The sequence below is a fragment of the Octopus sinensis genome, unplaced genomic scaffold, assembly GCF_006345805.1.
Source record: "Octopus sinensis unplaced genomic scaffold, ASM634580v1 Contig15018_ERROPOS429916, whole genome shotgun sequence".
Classification (NCBI taxonomy): Eukaryota; Metazoa; Mollusca; class Cephalopoda; order Octopoda; family Octopodidae; genus Octopus; species Octopus sinensis.
Window position 1 is genome coordinate 155,001 of NW_021833473.1, and position 21,799 is coordinate 176,799.

The following is a 21,799-nucleotide window of genomic DNA, read 5'->3' on the forward strand; positions in this document are numbered from 1 at the left end:
GGGCTGAAGATAATAATATGCAGTTTAATGCTTAAAAATTCCAGGCTCTGCACTACCAGCATCCACAACTGAATATTAAACCTATAGGGTACACCGGTCCACAGGGAATTTCAATCCCAGAGCCTAAGTCAGGGAGGGACCTGGGTATCGACATGAGTGATGATACATCTATCCAAGTGCACATTACCAGGATGGCGACAAAGTGCAGACGACTGGCTGGATGGATCCTAAGAACATTCAGAACCAGAGATAAGGAAACCATTATGGTCCTCTGGCGGACATTCGTCCTCAGCCGCCTAGATTACTGCTCACAGCTATGGTCACCACCAGTGTGAGATTAACAGCGGACCTTGAAGCAATCCAGAGAAGATTCACAAAGAAGATCGTCTCTTTGCAACAGCTCAGCTACTGGGAAAGGTTGAAACGGCTAAGACTCTACTCCCTTGAGAGAAGACGGGAGAGGTATGCAGTAATATATATCTGGAAGATCCTAGAAGAAATTGTGTAAGTGTAGGTCGTATACGAGTGGGTATATTTTTATAAAAAAAGAAGTTTGAAAACGCCACTATATGAGATAAATTTTTAATTTTCTTAGAAATTTTACCGTTTCGGTTCTTCTCGAAAAAACGAACCTTATCAAAAATATTTTAAAAAGTTAAGTGTAATAAAAAAGTTGATAATTGTTTATTACTGATCTCAACAGAATCCACGTTGTGGTTTTTTGGAGGGGAGGAAGCATAATAGCTGTCTTATGTGTTCGAATAAAATAAGGAAATGACCAGTGGCCGAAATGGCAGTAGCAGCAATGACTGTTGGTCGTAGTAGTAGTAACTGTGGTGGTGGTGGTTGGGGTTACAGCAGCTCATTGGCTGTAGTAGTAGCAGCAGCAGCTATGGATGGAGTTGTGATGGCAGTTAATTGGCTGTAGTAGTAGCAGCAGTGGAAGACTGTTGTCACTGAATTTGTAAAGTGGGAAAGTTGTGAATTTGGGATTTTTTATTTGAAGCACATCTATCTATGTGTCCGCTGACAGGTATTTTCCTGTATTCAGGATTCCTAATTTGGGATTTATGAACTGCCATCCTTTTTCGTAGGCTGTTTTTTGTATGGCCTATAAACTGCCTATTGCACCCTGCACATGTTAACACGTTTATTAAGTTTTCTGATGCACAGGTGCAGTTTGTTCTGATGGTAAACTGATAGCCTTGTTCTAATGTGAATTCTGAACCTTCTACTAAGATTCCACAGATTCCGCAGTTGGGCTTTCCCCATTTTCTAACTGCTGATTTTGTGGTTGTTGTTGAGTGCAGTTTAGCTTGGGTTAAAATCTTTTTTAAAGATTATGGTTGCCGTTTACTTTTAATGATGGTGTGTGTTTGGAGGATTCGGTTCATCTTTGGGTCTCCCTTGAGTAGGGCTGTGCTTTGGAGTATGGTGTCGAAGGCCTCATTGTTAAGTGTGTTGTGTGTAGAGATATAGGGTAGGGTTTTTAATTTTTATTTCTTTTTTGGTTTTGTTTGTCTCAGGTCTTCTATACTTAATTTAAGTGCTCGTTGGATTGCACTGTCTATTAGGGGCTGTGGATAATTCCTATTTATGAGTGTAGTTCTGAGTTCCCGGAGACGTGTGTGTCGGGTGATTGTGTCTGAAATTATGGTGCAAATCCTTCTGGCTAAACAGAAAGGGACATTTATTCTAGCGTGTCTTGGGTGGCATGAATCAAAGGGTAGGCACTGCTTTGAGTCTGTCGGTTTATAATAGATATCTGTCTCTATTTTGTTGCCGACTTTCTTAATGAGGATGTCTAGAAATGGCATTTTTTCTTTGTCATGCTCTATCGTGAACTGAATATTTTCATTAAGTCCATTTAATAGTATTTTAAATTCCTCAAGTTTTTCTATACTTTCATCCCAGAGGATGAAGCAGTCGTCGAGTTATCTTTTCCAGTTGTTTTGGATATAGGTGGAGAAAGTGTTTCCATATTTCTCGAGTGCTTTCTGGTAGAGTATTATTTGGAGGTATACCGTCACTAGGTTGGCAAAAGAAGACGCAGTTGGCGTAACCATCGCTGTTCCCGATATTTGTCTGTAGCAATTATTATTAAAAATAAAGTAATTGTTTTCTAAAATAAATCTAAGTCCTTCTATTATGAGTTCATTATTTATAATTCGTCGGATTACTACGTGTAAGGTAGGGTTGAGAAAGGCATCTATCGCTCTGCCTCCAACACCAAGGCCGAGCTGGTGGCCAAATTGATGGCAGAGTTCTAAAACCCTTAGTCACAATGAGGAGAACGTGCATCAGGTCCTGGAGGCGTGTTCAGACGGTGATGGAAGTTGACGGTGGCTACATTGAGTAAACTGTTATACTCCAAACATACTCAAGTTGATATTTTTTGAAATATATTCGAAATGCTTTAACTGAGGAACGTTTACGTATTGGATGCATTTCTTATGAAATATTACGGAAGAGTGAAACGTACATGCTAAATATCACTTTTTGGTGTCACTTCATTATTACAAGTAATACATCTCGATGCCAAGTGCAAACTAAAAGGATACACTAACAAAAATTTGGAGTAGCTTGTCATATTTGACTAGAATTGTAAATTTCTGTACCATGCAGCGCTTCTTACGGTAACGCGGAATTTATGTGTGTGTATATATATACATATATGTATGTATGTGTATGTAGTACATATTTGTCTATGTATGTGTACAGACATACATATACACATACATAGACATATAGACATACACACACACACTTATATATATTAGAAGAAATGAGGTACTGTGAAACCTGGATGGTTTTATATTTACAGATATTTATTTTTATAAATCATATATCATATATTAGAGCTTTCGTCCACTCTAGTGGAGTTGTCAAATTGAACTTTTGCAGGAATTCTGTCTCTTTTTATAGTATTATTGATTGTGTAGAGGTGGGGAGAGATATAAGATAGTACAAGAGGGTGAGCAATGGGGAGAAAGAAGAATTGTAAAAGTCTGTAAAACTTTCCAGAACATTATCATTTAAATATATATGAACTTGTCTAGATATCTAACTATATGTATGACAATACCTGCATAAGACAAAACATAAAAATCTGCACATACACATACGAACATACATGCATACATACATACATACATACATACATATTACATACATACATACATACATACATACATACATACATACATACATACATACATACATACATACATGCATGCATGCATACATAGACACATACATACATACATACTTACATACATAAATACATACATACATACATACATGCATGCATACATACATACATACATACATACATACATGCATGCATGCATGCATACATACATACATGCATGCATGCATGCATACATACATATATACATACATACATAGATGCATGCATACATACATACATACATACATGCATACATACATACATACATACATACATGCATGCATACATACATACATACATACATGCATACATACATACATACATACATACATACATACATACAAGCAAAAATACCTTGTTGTTAATGTTGAAATTCCAAGGAAGGAGTCTTAAATCTAGGTTAGAAACCGGCTTTTTCTCTATTGACAATAAATCTTGAAATAAAACTGAACAATGACATACACACATACATACACACGAAATATACGATGAGAAAGAAAGAGAAACAACAGAAAAAACCTCGTGTTTCCCATAACCCATCGATCCATCGATCCATCGATCCATCGATCCATCGATCCATCGATCCATCGATCCATCCATCCATCCATTCATCCCAAACTCACGAAAGACGTCTCCTTCGGGATAATTTATTACAGTCAGTGTGTGACCACAAAATACCTACAGAACGCCTGAATTTTCAAATCTTGGCCTGGTGCCTTAATACTAAATATACCCAATCGTTTGTCTTATACAATATAATATTAATAAATTAGAAAATTTATGAAATACACGACTTTTACTAGTCATATGCATTATCTTTTGAACGAAAATTTGAATATTTATGGGTAAAATATACGGATATGAATAGAATTTCTTGCAAGGAATGTTCATATTTTACTTACTTGGCTGCTATACATAATAGCAATGATGCCAAATGGTAAATTGCAGCAAACGGTGACAATAATTGATGCCCACATTAAATTAGGAACGGGATCTGGTTCCTCTCGTTCTACCTGAAAAGAAGATAAGCAAAAGAAATAACATTATCATCAAAAATTGGTGACGATGATGACAATGGTGATAAGGTAACGACAATGAATAGTAGTAGTAGTAGTAGTAGTAGTAATAATAATAATAAATGATAATAAATAATAATGATAATAATAATAATAATAATAAATAATAATAATAATAATAATAATAATAATAATAAAATAATAACAATAATAATAATAATATTTATAATAATAATAATATCTATAATAATAATAATAATAATAATAATAATAAAATTAATAATAATAATAAAAAAATAATAATACTTTCTTTATTAGCCACAAGGGCCAATAAAAATAGGATTGGACATTGCAAAGCATGAAGGACAAAGTGGGGTTATATAAAGTGTCGTGTATAAAGAGTCTCCCCAAGAACGTCGTCGTATCCTTTCACTGCTAACCCTCTATACAACGCCATAGTAGAACTTCCACTAACCGCATTATCCGACTGGCTGAGGAGGGTGAGCACCTGGCGAAAGTTAAGATACCCAACGCCCTGTCTCGATCAACGCTTGATCCAAGATTGCAGCTTACTCAAAGAGACGAGCTGTGGGAAAGTGAGTCTGACAATCGGTGACCACACCTGCTCACCGCCGTCGAGGAAACGCTGGATGTGTATCAATAGCCACGGCATACCTAGCTCACCGTTCATAGGGTGTTGACAGCAAATGGAATGCCTTAACAGCAGAGACCATCCCTTCCGTGAGACGCAGAAAAGCAAACGCTCCAGCTTGACCAGGTACGAACTGGGGCAAGACACGATAGTGAGGCCGTAGTAAATGCTTGAAGCGACGTATGTGTTCGTCACCTTTGCCAGACTTTTCAAGGATAGCTTCTTCACGGTACAATGGGTGAGAATGGCTACCATGCTATTTACCTCATTCCAGTTCTTCTCTAGCTGGAGGTCCGGTCCAAACCAAATCCCTGCAATTTTACGGGCCCTACCGGCCAATGTCATACGACGTTGTCGGTCGGCATGGATCTGCTTCTCCAGGTGCCGAGCTGCAGATCCACCGACATTTCCGGGTTAATCTTTGCTTCCGTTACTTCCTCGTATTTTTCACAGTAGTGCTGACCAGGTCTATGTGCTTGTTATTCGACGCTTTGACGATGGCGTCGCGTGAATATGCCGGCACAACTCTCCAGCTTCCTAGGGCACGCGACATGCCTCTCAACGTCTCCAGTTTCCGGAGTAATGGCTCGAGGATCAGTACATACAGAATGGACGAGAGGGGGCACGATGCTGAATGGTTCCGACTGAATGCACGATGCTGAATGGTTCCGATAGCTAACCATTTATCCGGACTACCGAAAAGATGTCGCTGTACATGGTAGTGATTCAACCGCGGAAAACCGGACCGAAACCGGCTGCTAGATATTGATGGTCAACCCTATCTAGAGCTTTTGACTGATCTAAATTGATCACAGCCTCACCCATGCAAGGTTTCTTAATTACCCTATCCACGGTGTAGCGCATTAGGTAGAGGTTGTCGCGAATGGACTTGTATGGGGCGGTGCATGTTGCTGCGTCTCCAACCTGTTTCTCGACGACTTGCGCCATCCTCTTCACTAACACTTTGGCCAAAATTTTCATGTCCGCTTTAAGCAAGGTGATGGGACTAAACTTATCTAATACAGCCCTCTTGTTTCGATCCTTTCTCAACAGTAGCACTGCTCCTTGGCTCCCAGGTTTCGGAATTCTCTCATTCTGTTGCTAGATGCAGTAGATATCTGTCAAGAAGCCTGCAAACAAGTCTGACATGCTAGAATAAAGTTCGTAGGGCTGACCATCTAATCCCGGCGATTTGTTCCCATTGCAGCCCATTATCTCGTCCCGTATTTCCCCAATTGTTATCATCCTTTCGCAACATTTCGGCGCATTTTTGGGTGAGACTGGCTAACCTGCTCGTCACCTCACTCCAGCTGCTAAAATGTTTTTTGTCATGTTAGATGCACAACAACAGGAGACTTCTAGGTTGTGCACCTAACATAGAAAAAGCATTTATCAAGTACCCACAATACAAGTTAGGAGGGAGGTTGCACTTCCAGGGTATACAACTGTCCAGTAGGAGGCCGATGCGAGGCTGAAGGGGTCATTAATGAGGCTATGGTGATACCTAGACCTGATATCCGCAAAAACAGTAATGTACAATCAAACAACAATATTATTAGCAGATTAACCAGTTCTCATGCCAATACTGTTGCCACGCGCAGAGATAACAACCAGTCCAGGACTAGTATCACAGAGAGCATCACTGAGGACTCCGGTACCACTGCCACAAACAATGAACAAACCATAGATACAGATAGAGTGACCAGGCCCTCAATGTATACTACCACCAGTACAAACAACGCACCTAGAAATAATAACCTATCCAGCACCAGTGACTTGGAGGAGGTATCTACCGTTCCCAGTTTCGCTACCTCAGGAGATGACCAAGTATTTATCTTCAACACCGATAGGATGACCAGCCCCGCACCGTATGTTACCAAAGGTACGAATAGGGCCACATATTATGTGTGGAAATATATTGGCTCTGCGAGTACTTCATTCAAGCGGCGTTTTCTTAACCACCAGCTACCGTTGTGAGTCCCAGAGAGATGCTTTGTCACGTCCCTGACCCGCCATGTATGACATCCCTTAGATTAAGAGACCCCGTGTAATATCAGGTGGAAACTAATTGATCATCTGGGTCTTTATAATGATGGAAGTGGACGTTGCAAGATCTGCATCGCGGAGAGAGCCAAAATTTTTAAGGACTATAAGAAACCTGGAACATTAAACAGCCTCACTAGATCGGGCACGGTAGCGCGGCGGAGCTGCGGGCGAAGGCGGGCTTCAAAAGGCGGACGTCCAGTAGCGGGCGTGACGAGGCTGACGTCCAGATGCGGGCGAAGGCGAGCTTCAAAAGGCGGGCATCTGCTCTGCTCTGCTCTACCCTGCTCTGCCCTGGATACATTTAGAAGTGTTTTCTAAATGTATCCACTTCAAGCGATACTAACTAGAAAAATGGATCTCCCCGTTTGATTGTTCGGCCTCTTAGGGTCTATAAGGGATTTTTAAAACCTCTAATTCAGGAGTAGTAACCCATCCACATTAATGTTTTCTTTTCTTTTTGCTAAGAGGTATCCTTCGATTTCTGAGCGCTTCCTCACGTCTGCAACGGAGATATTTTGTATTTTGTATTTATATAGAGTCTGACGAGCTGTCCACAAGGCTTTTGCTCTGTGGATGCGAAACCTTGGGTAACTCTATGTCTAAGATATAAAAGTTTTAATATATATATATGTATGTATATATATAATATATATATATATATTATATATATAATATATATATATATATATATATATGTGTGTGTGTGTGTGTGTGTGTGTGTGTGTGTGTGTTTGTAAGGATATATTCGTGTGCATATAGCCTTTATGTTAGATGCGTTGAATGCTCCAGTTATTATTGTGGAATTGAGAAATCTCTCAGCCATTCAATAAATACAAGTTTATGAAATAAATCCCAGACTAAATCATATATTTAACTCCAAAAACTGATATGTTTGACCAAAGTCTCTCAATGGTGGTTTCCTAGCATAGTCACACTTCAATGATTGAAACCAGCAAAACATCAGGATATTTGGGTGTAGATCAGTAAAAATTAAAGTGAAAAGGACAAAATATACTTACAACAATAATTTCACGCGTTGGCTGCTGTTCCACTGGAGGCCGTGGTGGTTGCATTTTAGATTTACTTGCAGCAACATTTTCATATGTTGGCTCCTGTTGCTCACGAGGCGGAGGTGGAGGCGGAGGGTATTTAGATCCCACATAAAATACACCTACATTTCCCTGGCAGTTACCTGTAAAAAAATTAGACTCCATAAAGAATATTTCAAAATGTACGTTCCTTATATCTATAAGGAGTGCACAATTCTGAAATATTCAAATTCAATCATTCATCAACTGTTATATAATATACTAGTTTGTAACTCTATTTTTACGGGTGAAAATTTGATTCTTCTGCAAAAAAATATCACCACTAGTTAAAATTAATAAATAAAATAAATAAAATAAAAGACCTAATGTGGATTAACCATGTGTATACGTGTGTGTGTATACGTGTGCGTGTGTGTGTGTGTGGGTGTGTGTGCGTGCATGCGTGCTCGCATGGAATTTATATATATTAAACGCATAATTATTAGTTTGAGTCAAGAGTTTTTGTTTTCAAACTCTTATTATTAGCAATGTAGGTGCATCGGCACAATTAGTCACATTTAATGACGAATAAATATTCCCTTTATGGCATTATTTTGTGCCTAGCTGTTTATATTAACTTTTATTACATGCCTTAGCATTTCACTAAATCATCCCTAAATTTCTATAGTAAATATATACATATGCTGACAGACGGATTTAGACGACCATCGGCTGTCTGAGCAGTCACTACAGATGATGCCTACAAAATAAGCGAAACTAGATTCTAGTCAGGTGATTTTAGAAACGGTCATGGGACGGTTAACTCCCCTGTTAGTATATGTATATTTTGCGCTCTTCTTACAGCACTATGATATTACTTTGCACACACACACACACACACACACACACACACACACACACACACACACACACACACAGACATATATATATATATATATATATATATATATATATATATATATATAGGAGAGGAAAAAATAATAAGGCAGAATGCTACATTGAAAGTAAATTTTAATAAGAAAGGGTATATGAAAAATTAAAAAAGAAAAAAGAAATCAAAACGGCTTTCACTGCAAGGCAAATTTTCAAGATTTCGAAGAAGAAAAAAGTTTTTCTTAAATTGAGGAAAGGGAAAAAAGAAATTTGCAATGTTTTTTTCAAAAAAATAATAATACATATATGCAAAAATTAATAAATAAGTATACCAATACATTGTAGTGTCTTTATGCTTTTAGAGTTCAATAATAGTCCTTGGAAAAACTTCTTTGGAGGATTAGGATGCATGTGTTTAAGTGTAGCGTTTTGTTTGAAAAGGTCGGGTGTTTATGTGTCAAAACAGGAAATGGGGTAGGAGTTATCCAGTTCCTGTGAATAAGGGGGGACAATTCTGTGGCTTTTATGCTCTTTAATTGGAATGCTGGATTTTGTGTCCCATAGGATGCTAGAAAAAGGAATATGGTCACCGTGGAGTTTGCATATTTAGAAGAGTAGTAGTCCATAAAGAACAGATAAATCTCCCGCAATACCGTCAAATTCCACTCAGTAGCCACATAGACTCTTGCGCTAGAGATAAAAATGGAGTCAGAGAGGCTCTGTTTTATCCGAACACACCAGAAGCAGTTGCTTTCGGACATCTACATTCATCTGCGAGACGCCCTCATCAATGACGCGGCACCAGATAGCGTAGGCAAACTCTACATTCTGCCATCCTCCTTCACTGGAAGTCCTCGGTATATGTACGAGAGAACGCATGATGCTATGACTTACGTCCGTCATTACGACGCGCCTGATTTGTTCATTACATTCACCTGCAATCCTTCGTGGAAGGAGATCGAAGCTGAATTGTTTCCAGGCCAGCATGCGAAAAACCGTCACGACCTTCTTGCGCTAGTCTTCCGGTTGAACTAATGGAGCATCTTAAGGGAGGGAAGATATTTGTCCAATCTGGCACTCTGTAAAAATACCTCCCAACGATATTGAGTAGATTATCTCTGCCGAGAAACCAAACCCATCTACTGACAGACATCTCTTTGAAATAATTAAAGCGATCATGATCCACGGACCATGTAGGCGCGGGTTCAATTTAGGCTCTCCTTGCTTGAGCAGCAAAATCTGCGACAAGAAGTTTCCAAAAAATATCTGAAGGAAACACAAACTGGCGTTGATGGATACCCTCTGTACAGACGGCGCCAACCTGCAGACGGTGGCTTTACCATGAAAATTGAACAACATGAGGTTGATAACAGATGGGTTGTACCGTATTCACCGCTTCTTTCGATGACGTTAGGTGCCCTCATCAACGTGGAGTTTTGCCATTCCGTCAAGTCCATCAAGTATATTTGCAAATATATCAACAAAGGCTCAGTTGTAGAGCCTCGACAAACTACTCACACTTCATTCTTCGCTCTGTGCTGGAACGACCCATTTGCAAATCTCTGCTTTATCCTCAGGTTCCGTCCTACTCACATGGACTAAGCAACAATGGGTACACAGAAAGTCAGGCCAGCCTGTTGACGGACAACCTGGTGTAAAACGAGTGCACTTATCTTCGCCTTCTGTTACCTAAGGTACGTGGGACCTAGTCGTTTGATGATTTAAGGAATGTCGATGGCTCTGTTTGCAGCACTTACAGGGAAGCATGCTTGAAGCGCGGTTTGCTGGAAGACGATGCGCAATGGGAAGCTACCTTATTCGAGGCTGTTGCATCCTAGACACCTAAACGTCTACGAGCTCTATTCTCAGTTATTCTGCAAATTTGTGAACTGAACAACCCTTTGTCTTTGTGGCTCAAATTTAAAGAAGACTTATCGGAGGACTTCATACATCAGGCGAAGTTGTTTTTCCTTGGAATAGAAAGTATAAGCGATGAGGTATACAATCAAGCCTTGATCGACATTGAAAATACAGTTGCATCACTCGGTGGGAATGACCTATCCTTATATGGTCTGCCTAAACCGCTGTGTTCAGAGTCAAATTTACTTCCTACAGCTCTTTAGCGAGAGACGTCCTACAACACAGATGCTCTTTCCAATTTTGAGCTAGAAACCGAACCAAAGCTTCTTCCGGATCAACAGCATGTTTATACTATTGTGACTGATCATGTGCACCACAGGAAAGAGTGGTTTGTTTTTTCATGATGTTCCAGGGGGTACACGCAAAACCTTTCTAACGAAGCTCATCCAAGCAAAGGTCAGCATGCAAAAGAACATTGCGGTTGCGATCGCAAATTCAGGGATTGCTGCAACTTTGCTGTCTGGCGGCAAAACTGCACACTCCACCTTTAAACTGCTTGCAGCACCTGAAATTGAAAAAATGTGAATAGGGAAATAACAGACCATTTATAGTTCTCCGATATGTGGGGTCTCGCATCTGAATGGAATTTTACAGTTACCACTATTTTATACAGAGATTGATCGTAAATATTTCATTTCTTTATGCTTTGAAGTGAGCAGAAATAGAGGGAGAGGAGAAAGTGAAAGATGTGTTTACGTGTGTGTGTGTGTGTGTGTGTGTGTGTGAGAGAGAGAGAGAGAAAGACAGAGGGAGAAAGAGAGAATGAGTCAATGAGGGAGTGAGTGAGTAACGTAGGTAACGAATGCGTGAACACACCCATAGTAAATGTGACGTCATCGTCATTAAGATAGTGGTATAAAATGACGTCTACGATAGGTTACTAAAAGAAAAATGTTAAATTTTTGTTATTCAAATATGTGAATGAAAAAATATTTAGTTGGTAGCCGAAAGCTTACTGAATCTTTTGAAAACCCAAACGTCAAAATCAGTAATTCGTCACACACACACGCACACAAACTCTATTTTATTCATATAGATATATGTGTGTCTGCTTGTGTATATGTGCGTGTGTGTGCATGTTTGAGTCTATGTGTTTTTGTTATATATATATATATATACATAAACACAAACACACATATATATATATATATATATATATAAATATATGCACATAAACACAAACACATACTCTAACACATACACACACAAATACACACAAACAGACAGACACACACACACACGCATACACACACATATTTTCCTGATATCTGTTACCTGTTAGTCATCAGACTGCGGTCATGCTGGAGAATTTTTACCTGAAGTATTTTTAGTCGAATGAATAGATCCCAGTACTTATTGTCTTTTAAGCTTGGCACATATTCTATCAGTCCCTTTGGTCGAACAGCTAGGTTACGCTAGCGTAAACCCACAAAAAGTGGTAAGAATATTAGTGATACTACTTGTCTTATTCGTGGCAATATACCTTTTAGCAGGATGTATATTTATACGTGGGCCACTGAAAATATTTTCACTGCCGTCAAAGTGGAAATTTTCGTGACGAAGTAATTTCTTTTGTTCATGAATGACTAGGATGACCCGTTTCTCGAATGACAGACGCTTAGACAACAAAAGTGTATTCAACAGATACAATTGTTATTATCATTACGTTCTGGAAATTACGCTCTGCTTTAGACTCATATGAAATTATTGAAAGTATGGTTTCTCTTTTATTATGGACTTATCAGGCAAGGAATAAATGTCTGCATTGCATTGCACATGACCTAAATTGGCTAGAAAAATCTACGCAGTTGATTCTCTGTTTTAGTGTATTTCAAAAGACCACTAACTGTGTAGCTTGTGACCCTTTTAGGAAATTTCACACTTTTAGAAGTCATCCTGTTGGAAAGTTTGCATGAAAACACATCGTACTGAGTTGAAAAACAAAACCACATATATTATGAAGTTTGAATTAATCAATTTGTAGTTGTCTACACCGATCTTCAGCTAACTTTAACGACACGACCATTGCAAGGGTGAAAAGGTTGTTGAAATGATTTATCCAGTGATAATACTCGTTTCGATCTTGTTCCATTCGGGTGTCGTGGAAGCAATAGAGGCTGTCAGATTGAAGGTATTGTAGTCGCCCAGACTGAAATATCTAAATATGTCTGAGACACGGTACCTGTTCAGAACTGCTTCAAGCAAAATTTGTTCCTGTTCACTACAAACGTTCTCACAAATGTTTTCCCTATATTTTATCGATTGGTCGCGATTTGTCGTTACCAGATGTTTCGCCTGATTGAGAAATGCGATAGTAATACTCCCCTTGCGCTCCTCCTTAATTACTGATTGTAGCTTTCTCTGAGCCCATTTTAGCAGTAGATGTCTCTGTCTACTCGAAAGCATATCACACAAACGGACTTAGAGGGTATATATGCATATCATTTATATATATATAAAACTGAGAATGTCTGTCTGTCTGTCTGTGTGTGTGACAACCAATGCTGGTGTGTTTACGTCCCCGTAACTTAGCGGTTCGGCAAAAGATACCGATAGAATAAGTACTAGGTGTACAAAGAATAAGTCTTGGGGTCGATTTGTTCAACTAAATGCGGTGCTTCAGTATGGCCGCAGTCAAATTGCTGATAAAAGTAAAAGAGTAAAAGAGAAAAAATTTATATATATACATACATATATATATATATATATATATATTATATATATATATATATATATATATATATATAATATATATATATATATATATATATGTATATATATATGTATATATATATATGTATATATATATACACATATATATATATGTATATATATATATGTATATATATATATATATATATATATATATATATATATATATACACACATATACATACACACACACACACACACACACACACACACACACACACATATATATATATATATATTTATGAAAGGCATGGACGAAAATGCTACTTTCTTAAAATTGTGTACATTTTAATTTTTGTTTTGCATGTTTCGGCTTTTGAAAAACCTTATCAAAAATATGTACCAAAATGGAATAGGTAAAGAGAAAAGAGCCATTGATAAAATTAGATTAAAATTTAAATTAAGATTAACACTCATAGTTTACTTTCCGTTTTCCTGCAGGCGCACGTGGATAATATCTTTTGGTTCTGGTAGCATGACAATTTCAACTGACTGCGACTATATAAACCAGGACTTTTCAGCTCCTGCCTAATAAATCGAATCACAAAGATTTTGTCATCCCAAGGTTATAGCAGATACACAAGCCTAAGTTGCCACGCAGTGGGACCCAACATGAGAGCACGTAGTTAGCAGGCAAATATCTTAGGACAAATGTGCATAAGATATATACATATATATATATATATATATATATATGAACAATAGAAGGTGAAACTGCGCTAAGAATGATTAGAATACTTTTTACTAATATATTTAAAGCTTTTACTGATTTCATGGTTTGCACTGATTTTCAAAAAGGGCAAATAGAAAGGCATAGTTTACGTCGCAGTTGTCTTGCTTCAAACTATCGTTCGACGCATTTGGGAGAAAAAAATATAAATAATATATACGTGAAAATCCAACCGGTGAGATAATAAGGTATTAAGACGATAATGACTCTCCCCAGACGCAACATAATTTGCTTCAGTACACAAGTTCAAATAAACAATCTTGCAAACCAGATAGAAAAACGAAGTGTACATACATACATACATGCATGCATACATACATACATACATACATACATACATACATACATACATACATACATACATATATATATACATACATATATATACATATATATATATATATATATAATATATATATATATATATATATATATATATATATATATATATATATATATATATATATATATATATATATATATATATATCGTCCGGCACCAGTCGCCATGATAAATCGTTAGCCACTACACACATTTTTTTTCTCTCCTTGTTTTTTTTCTGTGTTCCTTTCTGTAGAAGAGCGTAGGCTCGAAACGTAAAAGACTTTTAGCATTCCTGAACGTTGTACTAATACATCTGTTTATTTTATACAGCACCTGTCTTCGTCTTTTGTTTTATACGTAAACTCTCACTATATATATTCACACCCGTACATACATATACATATATATTTAATTCATTAATAGACATTGATGTAATGCCGGAAGGGAATCGTAGGTATGTGTATAGAGCCCTCAAAAATATACCAGGTAGTGAATGTATAATAAAGAAATATGGGAAATCAATGATATCTACTTACTGATATTCATTTCGGGATGAGTAGATGCAGAGACAGTGTTCACACCACTTGCCTTATGCATTGCAATATATATGTATATATGTTGACGTCAACAGCAATTGTAGCAGTAAATTGATAGCAGTGAGAAATCAAGTTTTTTCAGAGTGGGTTGTTTATGCATGAATAATGCATATACCACTGCTGTATGTTCGACATATAAGATTCTTTTATCTTTCTGTACTGAAAATTAAACTCACTTTTAGACCCATAGGAAATTATTGTAATTATGATCTCACTTTTATTATGGACCTATCAAGCAAGGAAGAGATGTGCACATTACATTTTACGTAACCTAAACTGGCTTGAAAAATCGACGCATTCTCAGTTTTAACCGATTTCAATAGTTCTGTAACTATGCATTTAGTTCACCTTTTAAAAAACTCCGGGTATGTTTTTTTATGAGCGCACTCCTGGTGAGACCCATATTGGAGTATGGGATTCAAGCCTCTTCTCCTTATCTCCTCAAAGACATACAGCATCTCGAAAGAGTCCAGAGGCTGGCTACCCGCATGGTTCATGGTCTCAAAAATTTGTCCTACGAAGAAAGGCTGAGGACGCTCGACCTTTATTCTCTTGAAAAACGCCGCCGCCGTGGTGATCTCATTCTCGCCCACAACATCATAAGCAGGAAGTGTAACCTCTCGAAAGAGCTGTTCTTCACTCCTGCTCCGGAGCGTCGGCTGCGGGGTCATTCCGAAAAGCTCTACCTGCGACGATTTGATCTCAATCGAAGGAGAGGAGCTTTCTCCGTCCGGGTTGCGGATCCGTGGAACAAGCTGCCAGACGAGATGGTGAAGATGCCGACGACCGCTTTGTTCAAAGCCTCCCTGGACCTCAAGTGGCCTGAACTCTTTAGATGAACACCACCCTGTACTTAACTCCATGTCCCCCTACATGGCCTTGCTATTTACTTTTGAGCCAAATTAACTAACTAACTAACATATTAATGGACTTAAAAGCTATATCTATATATATAAAACAGAAACTGTGTGTGTGTATGTGTGTGTGTGTGTTGTGTGTGTGTGTGTGTGTGTGTGTGTGTTTGTGCGTGTGTCTCGAGTTCCGCCTAACCGATTCGATTGAAATTTCAGATATGCATTTGGAATGTTCCGTGGTATGATTTAGTCATAACAACTGTTTCCATCAATGTTCGGTTTTCGCAAATACTCAATCGATAATTATCGATTTTTTCAAAAAGTCCGATTTTTGATCAAACTTAACATTCCTATGCATTATTACCCAACGTTTTTCGTTTCGTTATTATTTTTTCAAATTCTATTTCGTTTGAGCACAATACGGGAAAACCCGACTCAAAAAATGCCTCTAAGGCAGGCCATAGCGCCAGAACTATTGAACCGATTTAAACCAAACTTGGTAAATGAATGCATTTTCACCCAACGCGTCTTATGCCGTGGTTCATTTCATTAAATTGCGCTTTGTTTGAGCACAATTCGACAAACTCACATTCGAACAAATTGCCTTTGTTGAGGTAGCTTCTGATTGTTTTTTTCAGAACACTGACTCCATTCCTTCCCTTATGCATAACCAATTAATCTCCATCAGGGTGCGCACACACATTGTGACCCCACGTGACCTCAAAATAGCCACTGCCAATAGCAGTAAACATCCGGCACTGAGGCTTTCCATTGCAATAAATGAAAGCAATTTCTATGAGTAGTATGAGATAGTTAAAGCAATAACAGCCTCTGCACTACACAAGCTACTGGTAAGCACTTACTACTTCCTTCATCCATTTCACTAGCAGTAGTAACCGGAGTTGCACGGGTCTTAATAAATTACCATGAAACTGCGGAAACATGAGGCCTTACACTTGAGAAAAGACGGTTTGGGGTGTGACATTGTTAAAGCAATAATCTTGATAACCTCTTGAATAAAATCAATACCCAAGCTGTCTTTCAAAAAGTTATATTTTTGAGCTGTTTACGGTTTCCGTGTACAAGTGCTATCGGGTGAAGCCGGTTCAAACCGCTGAACCACCAGACTGATTCGATTGAAATTTCAGATATGCATTAGGTATGTTCCGAGGCATTTTTTTGTCATAACAACTGCTTTGATTAATGTTCGGTTTCCGCAAAAACTCGATCGATAATTATCGATTGTTTTCAAAAAGTCGTTCGATTTCAACCAAACTCGGTAGACATTTGCAGTTTGACCCAAAGAGTTTAGTGGCGTCACGGTACTCAGCGGATGACCGGAAGACTGAAACTGAACTACTGAAGCACAATGAAGCTGCGTAGCACTTAATCAATGTACTTATTGATTCAGCATTTGATGTGACTCCAGATTATTCAGATTTATTTATGCCAGGAATCCACTATGACAGTTATTTCTTTACTCATACGCATATCGCCTGCTCGCGCACACAATGCCGGACATTTGACTTTGTTATACTCACCATTTCTTATTCTCATATTTTGTCAGTACTTACCTGAAAACTCTCTTTGTTTTTGTGACCTTGCCATTGTCACTCTGTTATTGTAAACTTGCTATTATGACCTCATACTGTTTGCTTGAAAAGTCGTCACTCTCCTACATAAACTCACGTCCCTGCTGACGTGGTCTTACAATCATTCGTGTCCTCTTGAAACAGCCGTCAAACCATCATCTGAAGCCCTAAACGCCCTGCTCTATTTTGCAATCGACGTAAGTTCCAATTCCCTCCAGCCCCGGAAATCGTCCATTTTTACAGTTTGTCGTCCCTCATTTGTGCTCCGACACCTCACACCCCACTACCTGCTGCCGTTTGTAACCATGTCTTTTTACCCCGTCACATCGAGACCTAAATTTAACCCATTCCGTACAACATTCACACAATAGCCTACGTCCATTTTCCGCACTGACGCATGTTCTGCAATCGTGCTTCAAATCGCTATCAGACGCCCACCAGACGTCAGACATCCCGAATTACCTCCACGCATTGTCTGTCTCCTACCACAACCACCCCGCATGGGAACCATCTGTTCTTCTGCCTCAGCTCAAGGCAACCCTTCTCCATATTGTTCGGACACTCGGTAAGTACTTGACCATTACTCGCAAAGTAGCAACTAGGTGCCATTCCTTACTAACAATTCCAACAGTACCGTTTACCCCTTCTCGCTTTTATCCTCTTACAATGGGGTACTGTAGCATCATTGGTCTATTCTCGCGTTTTCGCGAGCGATGACTGCATCTTACTTAAAAACCCCTTTTCTTTTCACTTACACCAGTCGCGATCCTGCTCCAACGTTTTCACTGCAAGCTCTCTTCTCAAAGCTATCCTTTCCTCCATTAATCCAGCTGCAGTTGGTAAGTCACAAAATTGTTATTACATCTACTGTTGCTCCTGGCCATTTCACCTCACGCCGTTGGAACACATTCATAAAGTACCACCTCTCATTGACAAAAAATAGGTAGAGGGACTTTCGACAAACGCCTTTACCTCGCGATTCGATAAGCAACATTATCTCAGGCTTCAGGTTACAGCTGCTAGACATTATCTGTTGACAATTCGCATTCATGTATTTATTCCAGCGTAGAACAAACTACGATTGATATCCGCTTACCAATGTGGATAGTGGAAAACATGTTAATCGCACCTTTGAGAAGTGATTTGATCCATTGCCAGCTCCCATTGCAACACAGCTTACTGTACTGCTACTAAATCACCTTATGGATATCTCTCCATTAAGACGTGCTTATGGTCTCGTACCCGCGTACCTATTTCATAAAAACTTACATATCCTGTCAGCCGTTTGCTATTATTCTTCTGACTGGGGCTAAGTGTTCTTCAACCTCCTGTTTTAGGTCACGCCACGACGGAAGAGGTTCACCATTGGCCGAAATACTACTAAAGCAAAAGAATCAAGACGAAATCGAGCTTTAGAATTGTCGTTGGAGACTACAATCCGTCGGTCACAAGCTGCTGAACGTGCGGCCACAAGAAGAGCTCTCGAAACAGACGACCAGCGACATGCTCGCATGACCACTATTGCCCTCTTATCTGCGACTGCACGCGCTGCAGAAACCGAAGACCAACGTAGAACTCGCCGTGCCGCGAATGCTTCTTCAATGGCAGCTGCTCGTGCTTCACAGACAGAGGACCAGCGAAGGAGACGCCGATCTGCTAACGCCGCGTCTACAGCTGCTGCAAGAGCTTCAGAAACAAGTCCCCAGCGGAAACGTCGCCGAGCCTCTAATGCCGCGTGCTCTTCAGCCGCACGTACCGAGGAGAATGAAGACCAGCGCTACAGACGTCGGACAACGGATGCTGCAAACACTGCTGCTGCTCGATCTTCCGAAACGTTACGAGACCGTGATAATTGCCTTCAGAGTGATGCAAGACAGCGAGCCCTTAAGAAGGGTGTTTCTAAACCGTTGGCCACACAATGGGCCTTAAAAGCATTCCAGTACAATTCCGTCTTTGATTATGCTGGCCACTTAGACATGTCGCTTGGAAGTATCTCAAAGACGTGTTCATTTCACTTTGCCAAAAAGTGGTCGGGGAAGCCAACCGGTTTGTGCTGCTCTGGTGGAAAGGTCCGATTGCTTCAACTCCCGGACCCACCAGAGACGCTAAAGCGTCTCTTCACAGGTAATACGGTTAAATCGAAGCACCTTCTTAGTTGTATCCCCGGAAATACAATTGCGCCTTTCAGGCGACATCTTTCGGAGCAAATGTTGTGCGAGAAGGGGGATTCATGCCCACGTTTAAGGTTTAAGGCCAGGTATACCATAGAACTGGACCGCTTGAACCTGCCGCCAACCAAGACACACAATTTCTCCAGCATTACGTCGTTGGTAATCCCAACGAACAAGCAGCAATGCGACGCTCAATTTCACCTGGCACAGACCTCCACATCATCCGAAACCTGAAAGATATGATTCACACCCTCAACAGCTACGTTATAAGCTTCAGGTATGCATTGGAGGCAGTTCCTTCATCAAATTTCAATGTTGTCATAGATGCCCCAAAACGTCCGTTGGGCGAACACTCTGGAAGCTTCAACTTACCTACATGCAACGAAGTAGCTGTCCTTCTTCACGGTAATCAGTATAACCACTGAGACATTGTCCTTAAACGCAGAGACAACACCCTTAACCGCTCGAATTTTTTTTCACTGCCGTCAAAGTGGAAATTTTCGTGACGAATTAATTTTTTTTGTTCATGAATGACTGGGATTACCCGTTTCTCGAATGACTGACGCTTAGACAACAACATTGTATTCAACAGATACAATTGTTATTATCATTACGTTCTGGAAATTACGCTCTGCTTTAGACTCATATGAAATTATTGAAAGTATGGTTTCTCTTTTATTATGGACTTATCAGGCGAGGAATAAATGTCTGCATTGCATTGCACATGACCTAAATTGGCTAGAAAAATCTACGCAGTTGATTCTCTGTTGTAGCATATTTCAAAAGAGCTGTAACTGTATATTTAATCACCTTTTTAGGAAATTTCAGTTAAGTTTGCAAGAAAGCACATCGTACTGAGTTAAAAAACAAAACGACATATATCATGAAGTTTGAATTCATCAATTTGGAGTTGTCTACACTGTAATAGAACTATGGTGTTGGGCTCTCGAAATGGCCATAGATATATGTGAATGTTGAATTTGAACGGTGATATCTGTTTATTGTGAACTTTGAACGTATTTGTGTAAGAGGAGTAAAAGACGTTTTCTAAAGTGCACGTGAATTTAACCTGTGGAAGTGTGCTTACTTATAAACTGGCTGAAGTTAGCTGAACAATGCACGCATTACATCAATTTAAATATAGTGTCATCTTGTACCTGAAGATGGCACTATTTTTAAGTTGATGTAATGCTTGCATTGTTCAATTAAATGGAGCCGCTTGAAACGGTCGTATTGCACTAATACATGACATCGTGTAAATATCTATCTATCTATCTATCTATCTATCTATCTATCTATCTATCTATCTATTTTTAACATATATATGAAAGGCATGGATGAAAATGCTACTTTCTTAAAATTTGTACATTTTAATTTTTCTTTTGCATGTTTCGGTTTTTGAAAAACCTTATCAAAAATACGTACCAAAATGGAATATGTAAAGAGAAAAGAGCCATTGATAAAATTCGATTAAAATTTAAATTAAGATTAACATTCATAGTTTACTTTCCTTTTTCCTGCAGGCGCACGTGGATAATATCTTTTGGTTCTGGTAGCATGACAATTTCAACTGACTGCGACTGCGAAATTTCAGTTGAGTTTGCATGAAACCACATCGTACTCAGTTAAGAAACAAAAGAACATATATTATGAAATTCGAACTCATCAATTTGTAGTTATCTACACTGATCTTCTGCTAACTTTAACAACACGATTAATGCAAGGGCGAAAAGTTTGCCGAAAGGATTCATCTTGTGATAATTCCCGTTTCGATCTTGTTCCACTCGGGTGTCATGGAAGCAATCACATTAATAGATATACAGGATATATATATTTCTTTACTTCCCAGGAGCTAAACATAAAGGGGACGAACAAGAACAGACAAAGGGATTAAGTCGATTACATCGACCCCAGTGCGAAACTGGTACTTTATTTATCGACTCCGAAAGGATGAAAGGCAAAGTCGACCTCGGCGGAATTTGAACTCAGAACGTAACGACAGACGAAATACTGCTAAGCGTTTCGCCCGGCACGCTAACGTTTCTGCCAGCTCGCCGCCTTAACATACAGGATA

General features: G+C 39.0%; 2 protein-coding genes across 2 annotated transcripts in view; both read right to left on the reverse strand.

Moving 5' to 3' along the window:
• The window catches only part of LOC115230236, a 14,041-nt gene extending 4,792 nt beyond the window's left edge, over nt 1-9,249 (reverse strand). The window contains exons 1-3 of the mRNA XM_036499582.1: nt 9,165-9,249; nt 7,924-8,096; nt 4,093-4,203 (exon numbers count right to left, since the gene is read on the reverse strand). Coding sequence (XP_036355475.1) covers nt 4,093-4,203; nt 7,924-8,096; nt 9,165-9,237 — 357 coding nt within the window. The 5' untranslated portion in view covers nt 9,238-9,249. The remainder of the gene's footprint in view (nt 1-4,092; nt 4,204-7,923; nt 8,097-9,164) is intronic.
• Nucleotides 1-21,799, reverse strand: part of LOC115230235 (proline-rich transmembrane protein 1-like) — a 46,045-nt gene that overhangs the window by 3,150 nt on the left and 21,096 nt on the right. The window lies entirely within an intron of this gene.